Here is a 9,422-nt window from a genome sequence, read left to right as displayed (position 1 = left end):
CATTGCTTTTGGGGTATTACACATGTATTGGGGTCGGTTAAGTAGCATAGTGGTATTGCAAAAAGGAACATAAATTTGTTAGCGTGGAAGCTCTATTTTCGGTGATTTAATTTGGTGATGCCGCAATAATAATATTATTATTATTGATAAATCGTACACCACATTTTAATGCATGTCCTTTTCAAGAGCACGTAGATATCGTTAAAAAATAATAGATTGCAAAGTCAAGCTTCGGATGTGGTGGCCATGGAAACTTTTTCCTAGCGATTTAGTAAGAGGCTATATTATGGAGGACTATAGTTTTTTTTTATCTTATAACAAATGTTGAAATAGTGTAATAATGAAATAAGGGCATAAGGCTGCATAGGTTGAAACTTTTTCTATTTTTTTAAAAAGAAGTCTTTGCAAATGCGAGAGGTCTAGTGTGAAATATTCCTGGCCACGTACAACTAGCAGGAGGTTTGTCATCCCTCATCCGAGCAGCAGCATCCTACACCACATGCATTCGTGCGGGAGAACAGAGCAATGGGGAGGCGCTTGCTGATTTTCTTGCCACGGCTGCTGCTGCTGCTGCTTTCATCACACGCTGCGACGGCGTTCCGGTTCACAGTGGATGACTTCCCTGATGGATTTACCTTTGGATCCGGGACCGCAGCTTTTCAGGTACCCTAAAAAAGCATGCTCCAAATTTCTCTCTCTTAATTCGGATCAAACAGGGTAAAAGAAGTTTCAAGTGAGTGAGACCTCATCTTCCTTTCATATGTTGGGGGCAGTACGAGGGTGCAATAGCTGAGGATGGGAAGAGCCCAAGCATTTGGAACACCTGGGCTCACTCAGGTAAACAATTGCTTTTCAATATCTCATCCGGGAAAAATAATAGAGGAGTTTTATGCACTAGTACGATTGTTGATTTGTTCCGATTGCATATTGGTAGTTGTTAACGCTGCATTAACGAACTACAAAATTCACATGCTCTTTTTTTAGATTAAGGGAAAGCATCCGGTCTTAACATTCATATGTGAATGTCTACGAACATAAAGTAACACATCCAGTCACATGGCCAGAAGCTACACGAGTACTTAGACTCCAAACCTCCAACTGAGGAACATAAAAGATAAGAAAAGAAAGAAAATAAGAAAGAAAGCTTGAAAGACTAAGCTTCAAACTTCTTCTACGTCCTTCCTTCAACCTTGCTTTGATCCTTATGCAGCAACAAACATCTCACATTAGCTATCTTCTTAGAAACTTTTGATGTAAGGATCGTCGATGGTCATATGCTGCCTGGTAATCCTTGTCATCTAGAAACTGCACTGAGTTGATCTCTACCACACAAACAGATCGGGCACCGCCATTACTCCAAGCTGACCATAGTGTCGCCGTCAAGGACTCCAAGATGACGCCTCAAGAGGAGAGCAACATCTCAATGTCGCCGCCGCCCGAACCAGTCGGTTCTTTGGTTTTCACCTGGATCTGTCCCTGTATGTTGAGGTTCTCATGGTAACACCTTCAAGAAGGAAAACAATGCCCTTGGCACCGTCATAACTAGCAAACGGTCGAGAACCGAGCTAGGCTTTTGCTCGAGAACCTGCACAACCACGAAAAGCATTGCACGACGATCGTGGCCGCTCATAAGATTGCCCATAGGGCGCCCAGCAGGCCCTGAAGGGAGGGCGGTAATCGGAGGTTAGCTTCCCACGACAGCGGCCACTGGAGGTGAAGAAAGTGCCCTCCACCCGGAGCTCAGCCCAGGAGAGGTCGGCTCCATGCATGCCACCCCCTACTGTGGGCCGCCACCACCTCCTTGCCACCATCACGGCCGCGGGCCATCGCCGCCTTCATCGCCACCGTGGACCCCGTTAGCACCCTCCCATGGGGAACCGCCAGGAGAGGCCCCAATGACCAGGGCGCCGCCGGATCCGGGCACGTTGGCGTCGGATCGGGGCTTGCCGGATCCAGGGGCGTCGGCCGTTGCCGGCAACCGAGAGGGTGGGGGAGGATGTCGAGGTGGAAGATGGGGTTTCGTGGGAGAGGAGATGCGCCTGCCACCGCCCTCATCGTGGCTGGACGGGCTTACGCTTGCGAGCTCCGGCGGCGGCGAGGCGGAGGGGGCGCCGCTAGCAGTGGGGGATGGGTCACCGCCCGAGTCCCCCCAGGGCGACGTGGGGCTGAGCGGGTTCACCTAGCTAGTCTTGGACCATTTGATTGATTTATCAAAATTCACATGCTCTTGATGATGTTACTGGTACTATCTTTCTACACTTCAAAGTTACAAGAATTGTAAACATATTCCTTCTGAACTTATGATTGATCTCAGTTTTCTATTCCATTTGTCCTGACTGATATTGTATAATGAAATAGCGAGGAATCCAAATGAGCGCAGTGGCGATATTGCTTGTGATGGCTATCACAAGTATAAGGTGTGGTCACTCTTTTAGAGAAAAGATTAATTGCTACTTTAGTCGGTTATAAGTTGGTATGTGTGAATTGTTCCCTGACATCTCCTCTTGTTGTTTTCATTTAGGAAGATGTAAAGCTAATTAAAGACATAGGCCTGAAGGCTTACAGGTTCAGCATATCTTGGTCAAGACTTATTCCTAGTGTGCAACTAACCTCATCCTTTCAATTTTTCATGTTACCCATTTAAAAAGGTCCAGATTTTCCATTTTCACTAATTTTAATTTTCGGTTCATGCAGATGGGAGAGGAGCGATTAACCCAAAAGGGCTGCAGTTCTACAACGATTTGATAAATGAATTAGTTAAAGAGGGTGAGTAACACTGCATTTGTTCAGAGCTTATGGTCAATGCCTCACTGAATCATCGTCTTCCAATTCTTGTGCAGGTATTCAGGTACATGCTGTCATTTACCACCTAGACCTCCCACAAATCCTCGAAGACGAGTATGGCGGATGGCTGAGCCCCAGAATTGTGTAAGTTTCTGCTTTAGGCCTCGTTTGGATACCAGGAGTTAAACTTTAACCCTGTCCCATCGGATGTTCGGATGCTAATTAGGAGGATTAAATATGAGCTAATCACAAAACTAATAGCAGAACCTTTAGACTAAATCGCGAGACGAATCTATTAAGCCTAATTAATCCATCATTAGCGAATGGTTACTGTAACATCAGATTGTCAAATCATGAACTAATTAGGCTTAATAGATTCGTCTCGCGATTTAGCCTAGGGGTTGTCCAATTAGTTTTGTAATCAGCCTATGTTTAACACTCTAATTAGAGTCCAAACATCCGATGTGACAGGAGCTCCCAAACACCCCCTTACTCTAAGTGGATCAGATAAAAAAAGTCATGTTGAATAGTGAAAACCGTTTCAAATGCGTGCTTTATCTGGTATGACATTGCAGCTTCACCTTTAATGTCTATATGTTGATGCAGAGATGACTTCACAGCATACTCTGATGTGTGTTTTCGCGAGTTTGGCGATAGGGTTGCGCACTGGACAACTATCCTGGAACCAAACATCATTGCTCAAGGTTCCTATGACATGGGAGCTGTGCCCCCTGGACGTTGTTCGAATCCATTTGGCGTTGGTCGTAATTGTACGGTTGGCAACTCTTCTGTGGAACCTTACTTATTTCTACACCACAGTCTGCTGGCTCACTCGTCTGCTGTCAGGCTTTACCGGGAGAAGTACCAGGTAGGTTTGTTGCGTTCATCATACCCTTCAAACCTTCTGTTTATGTAGGATTTTCTTGATGACACGCATGGAAAAATGAATTTTATCACGGCATTTTGGGTTTCAGGCTGTTCAGAAGGGCGTAGTGGGCATAAACCTGTATTCCTTGTGGATTTACACATTGACAGATTCAGCTGAAGATATCCAGGCAACGGAAAGAGCCAACGACTACTTGTTTGGTAGGTAAGTAATGTTCCCTTATGCAATTTTTCATGTTGTTCAGACAAATCTCTTACCACAAAAACTTGTTATTACAGGATGTAAACAGCTCCGTTAACTATTGGCTCTCATTTCTCTTTCAACTGCAGCATCTTGCACCCTTTCTTGTTTGGAGACTACCCGGAGAGCATGAAGAAGGCTGCTGGCACCCGCCTTCCATCGTTCACCAGTTATGAATCCGAGCTTGTTACTGGAGCATTTGACTTCATCGGACTGAATCACTACAGCTCCATATACGCGAGCAACAATCCTGATGCGTCAAAGATGCCCGTGCGAGACCAAGCAGCTGACGTTGGAGCTTTGTTCAGAGGTTGAAATGCCTGTAAATTTCTATATGTGCGTGCTTCAAAATGTTTATGAAGTTTGCTCATTTGCATGGGTATGCTTGTGAATTTTTTTGCAGCAACCAGGGACGGGGAAACTTCCACGCTGGTACAGTGACGGTTGATACTAACTGTTGTAGAATACTTTTATCAATTTTCCATGAATATAGACGCTGAGATTGATTGATTTTAAGAGCAGATTCCTTCAGGCAGAGTGGTTGATCCTCAAGGACTAGAGCATGCACTCAGATATATCCGTGAAAAGTACGGAAACATCTCAATTTACATCCAGGAAAACGGTATCCATCTAGCTTCTGCGATAACATCTGGAATTGCAAGTTCAGAAGCAAACAATGCCATGTACACATTTAGCGATATCACTGATTAACCACACATTGCATCATTCAGGCCGTGGACAACTTAGCGACGACCTGATGGATGTAGAACGGGTTGACTTCCTGAAGAAGTATATTGCAAGCACGCTGAAAGCCATCAGGTAACTGTCTAATTCTCTCTCTCCCCTTTTTTGCACTGATAGGATGCCCCAACTTCTAGAGAAGTCTAAGGCTTGCATCAGGTACACGCATAGTTTTTCTTGACAGATGCATGGTTCTTTGGATGTGTTTAGCACATAAAATTCATCAAGACATGGTTTATTCCAGGGATGGAGCCAATGTCAAAGGATACTCTGTGTGGGCACTGATGGATCTGTACGAGATTTTCGGGGGTTACAAGGCGTATTTTGGCCTCATCCGCGTCGATTTCTGGGACAAGAGGCGTCAGAGGCAGCCAAGGCTTTCTGCGTACTGGTACTCAGACTTCTTGAAGAAGAATGCTTCAATTCAGGTGGAGAGTGGTGCAGCAACTACAACTTATCATGCACAAATTTAAGCGCTCCATCCGAAGAATGCCATTTATACGTGAGAGCTACACTCTAAAAAGAAATAATCGAAAGGGTACAATTTTACTGAAAAATTCAGCTTGGTGTTTGGTACGTGGAGCATGTTGTAAGGTTTGTAAATTCTGTAACAGTCTCCTTTTGAAGGAGCCTTCACACGAATGTCATGACGATGACACGGGGGTGTTTGGATAGCAGGTGCTAAACTTTAGCAGTGTCACATCGGATATTCGGATGCTAATTAGTAGGACTAAACATGAGCTAATTACAAAACTAATTGCACAGATGGAGTCTAATTCGCGAGACGAATCTATTAAGCCTAATTAATTCATCATTAGCAAATGGTAACTGTAGCACCACATTATCAAATCATGGACTAATTAGGCTTAATAGATTCATCTCGCGAATTAGACTCCATATGTGCAATTAGTTTTGTAATTAGCCTATATTTAATACTTCTAATTAGTAGCAAACATCCGATGTGACGGGTGCTAAACTTTAGCACCTTAAAGCCAAACAGCCCCTTAGAATAAAAAAGAGGAATTCTAAAAAGTTCTTCTCACAAAAAGATATTTGACCATCAGTTTTGTAGAGTCCCTTGTTATATTGCCATGTCCTTAACTACTCCCTCCATACACCCACCATATGGTTATATCACTTTGGTTCAATAAGCAGCAAAATGTACAAATGGATACACGAACTTGTCTAGTGTGTGCATATGTAGTCACCTGCAGTGTTCAAAAATTCAGTCAAAATTTCGCGAATTTATGAAATTTCGGTCCTTTTCGATGGTGATTGAAATCACTATTTGCCCGAAATTTCATTCTCCTCGTCGAAAGATTCACTTTTTAGTCCAAATGTTGGCCGAAATTTCACGAAATTTGGTATTTTCGCTGGGAGCCAAAAATTTTCGAAAAATGAAATCCTAATCCATGGTCACTTGTACTCCACTAAGTATTTTGCCACCATGGTATGTGATGTGGACGGTTTTACGCACCTAACCCCATCTTTGTTCACGTTTCTCAGGTGTTGTTTGATTTGGGATTTTGTAACGTAGTTAGATTATTCCACTACAAAGTGATATCGATTTGGTTTGTGCTCCATGTAAATGGATCCCATTGCAGTGTCAAACGCATTACACCCGATGCGGAAGGGGATCAGATCCCGTTGCTTCCAACAAACATCGTTGACGGTCATTTCCTTGGTCTGCTTCTCTCATTTCACCGCACAGTAGGCCATAAAATTTTTGTACCGGTGGCTAGAATAGGTTTGTGCCGCACCCGCTAACAACATTGAGCCAGTAGAAATGCCGTCTGTGCTGGTGGGTACTTGCTCGTTAGCACATACCATTCTCTGCTGGCGAGCGATGTTAGCCACCACCAGTACAGATGCTTTTTATGCTGGCGGTGTGGTTACATCACCTGCCAGCACAAATGGTTTCTGTGCTGGTGGGTGCTTATGCCGCTCTCCAGGAAAATGTATTTTTCCACAATATATTATTTCTCGTAAATTATTTATTATTTCTATTTCCCTCTAGTTTTTAGGCTCCAAATTGAAATATGTATCTTCAACCACATAATAATAAACTTGAATAATAAATAATTCACATTATTAAAAATTGTATCGTACATAATAGATAATTCATATTATTAAAAATCCAACATTTGAAATAGAGCTCTTCTTTGCCATGCTAATATTAAAACTACTACGCCCATCTATGAAGATTTGTACACTCGTTCGTTATCAACACACTAGCTTTATCAAAGAATGTTCCATCCTCATGACAAATCTCGCGTAGGATGAACCTCGCCATGTTTGTACAAATGTTCTCAATTTGTTTGTCTTCGATCTCGGTATAGTTACCGTCGATGGTAGGCATCTGCAGGTAAACAGTAAATAAAGATTAGAATATATTACCATTAGGAAGTTAGCACATGACAGTGTATAAGAGACTTACGTCTTTATGGTTCGTCCAGTACCTCCCATCGTTTCTGATTAGCTCGCACACGTAATATCCGTATAGCACAGAGTCGAGAGGTTACTTGTGGCACTACAAACAAATAGAAAAATGATGACTTGTTATTAATGACAAGTCTACAGTGTATGGAAAAAGCAAGTTTTATGTTCATACGTATTTATGATATATTATTTTTGTAGCTTTTGTCCTTTTTGAATTGTGGGACCTTTGAGGATATAAAGACAAGAGTTAGTAATACAACTTAGGTACTGCTAAGGAATGTCTTACTTTTGTATAATGCTTGTGAATTTCTTGTACCTATCTCTATCATAGCTAGCTGAGTCGAAGACCACTTCTTCTCCTAGCTTGGATGAAATAACGATGCAAATCCAATGGTCTCTGCATTATATTAAAATAATTTATATTAAAGATGCATTAAATATCACCTAGTATATATATAGTAATTAAAACTAGCTTACTCAAAACCCTAAGGAGCCATGATATAATCCTTGTCAGGCTTTTTTCGCATCATGCGAGCAATGTATACGGACACTTTGTGACTTTCTTCTCTGTGGGCTTGATTTTTAATAGCCTCTTTCTCCGCTTGAGTCTCTGCTGCATCTATTTGTGCTTTGATCATTTCCGTCATTTTGAGCTTGTGCTCTGGCTCGCTTATTCATGCTAGGTCAAGGTACGCTACCTTGAATCTGCCTTGCGTCAATTCTTCCTCCCTCCATTGCATCCTGCAGAATAGGTCGCTCATGTACGTAACATAAAATATGTATGTATTTAAAACTCATGTATGTGGTACATGTGGACTTACAAGCACTATACGGAAATGAGATTTACGTCGAGATGTTGTCGACGGTAAAGTCTGTGCAAATCCTCTAAATCGATCACAATCTGGTATGGGAGAACGCCAAGGAAAACCTTAGTTTGGACATGCACGGTGATTGCTCGAATGCCTTGCTTCATTGCATTCATGATCAATCCATGCAGCTTATTCAGTTCTCATGGGCCCTCTAGCTGATCCCACCGATACAAGAATGATTTGCCATCTCATATTCCATTGGGACCTCATTTGACGCAAAGAAATTCAGGTTTTGATCCTTTTCCTTTTGCCAAGAGGCATTGTGAGTTACAGATTTTTCACCTGAAGAGGAAGCCTTCTTCTTGAATACATTTAAGATCTTGTCAACGTCTGCTGATGGAGCCTTTTGATCATATCTGCTGACTATACGAGATACCGCTGGCCTCTTGGGAGGTGGAGATGACGGCAAAGGCGATGTTGGATCATTAACTTCTAAATCATCTACCCATTCATTAGCTTCCAATGTTGTTGTCCCATCATCCTCATTGAGAGCTTCTAGGACAGGTGATAGCATTGGCCGCTCATGCTCATTGTTAGCTCCCTGCACATGTAAAAGAGTTGGCTGCTCTATGTCAACATTTGAAATTGGAAGGGGTAGTTCTTGGCTTGGCCATGAGGTTTCTAGCGATGCATTCAGAACAATACCTCGACGATGCCACAGTATGTACTGGTTCATTGCATCACCGAGAACCTCAATCCCCTCATCAGTAGGGATGTCTATCTCGCACGATTTATCCAACACCATAACAACTTGCACCCAAGCATATTCTGGCGGGGGTGCCTTTGGGAACACATGACCCGTTACTACCAATCTCTCATCTGGTGTTAAGTTGTAGCTAGTCGGGGAAAGTTCTTGCGGGTGGAGCTTTGGCCTGATTTGAAGGTCAACTAGATCCTTATGTGATTTTAGTCCATCCTTTGCCTTGCCTGATAAGCCCAAGAATTTGATGGTGCTATCAAACACATTCTTCTGAAGATGCATCCCATCAATGGCATAGCGTACCGCCAACTCTCGCCAGTATGGAAAATTCTTAAAGATGATAGTCATCTTCTGAAATGGCACATCGGCGGCGTCTGTAGTTTTAGCCTGCTTCCTTCCCCTTTTTGCGTTATTAGCACAACCTAATGACTTCTTAACAAGTTTGAACTTGACCTTTTTGCACATTTCAAATGATATTTTACCTGTAGTCGGTTGTGGAGCAAAATCATTCTCATTGGTACCATCAAAAAAGTCCTTCATCTTGCAGTATTTGTGCAACTTCAATAAGAAGCACCTATGCCGCAGGAACACTGTCTTCATAGATCCCTTAAGGTACACATATGATGTTTCATCCAAGCAAACTACACATGCTGTCTTACCTTTTACCTAACCTGTCAGGGAAAATAGGGTGGGATAATCATTGATGGTAACAAAGATAATGGCCCTTAGTGTGAAGTGCTCCTGTCTGTAATCATCCCACATC

General features: G+C 42.6%; 1 protein-coding gene across 2 annotated transcripts; it reads left to right on the top strand.

Moving 5' to 3' along the window:
* Window positions 1-438: 438 nt before the first annotated feature.
* On the top strand, window positions 439-5,337 carry LOC101766064 (beta-glucosidase 20). 2 transcript variants are annotated; one of them, XM_004962251.3, is made up of 13 exons: window positions 439-663; window positions 774-837; window positions 2,359-2,417; window positions 2,522-2,597; window positions 2,695-2,766; window positions 2,841-2,928; window positions 3,442-3,652; window positions 3,759-3,874; window positions 4,000-4,220; window positions 4,314-4,342; window positions 4,433-4,532; window positions 4,642-4,729; window positions 4,896-5,337. In XM_004962251.3, exons 1-13 carry the CDS (start codon window positions 526-528, stop codon window positions 5,122-5,124), a joined length of 1,491 nt encoding a protein of 496 aa, XP_004962308.1. In that variant the 5' UTR covers window positions 439-525; the 3' UTR covers window positions 5,125-5,337. The 2 variants fall into 2 exon arrangements, with proteins under 2 accessions (XP_004962308.1, XP_004962307.1); XM_004962250.4 differs by having other exon boundaries at window positions 440-663; window positions 3,391-3,652.
* Window positions 5,338-9,422: the final 4,085 nt, after the last annotated feature.

This window comes from Setaria italica, chromosome III (assembly GCF_000263155.2).
Source record: "Setaria italica strain Yugu1 chromosome III, Setaria_italica_v2.0, whole genome shotgun sequence".
Classification (NCBI taxonomy): domain Eukaryota; kingdom Viridiplantae; phylum Streptophyta; class Magnoliopsida; order Poales; family Poaceae; genus Setaria; species Setaria italica.
This window is presented reverse-complemented; position numbering and strand designations above follow the sequence as displayed.

Bases quoted from the DNA above. Each gene is read 5' to 3' on its own strand.
- LOC101766064 (XM_004962250.4), top strand. From the start codon at position 526: ATGGGGAGGCGCTTGCTGATTTTCTTGCCACGGCTGCTGCTGCTGCTG. The intron at 2,767-2,840 runs GTGAGTAACACT...ATTCTTGTGCAG, and splicing joins AAATGAATTAGTTAAAGAGG to GTATTCAGGTACATGCTGTC. The intron at 2,929-3,390 runs GTAAGTTTCTGC...ATGTTGATGCAG, and splicing joins TGGCTGAGCCCCAGAATTGT to AGATGACTTCACAGCATACT.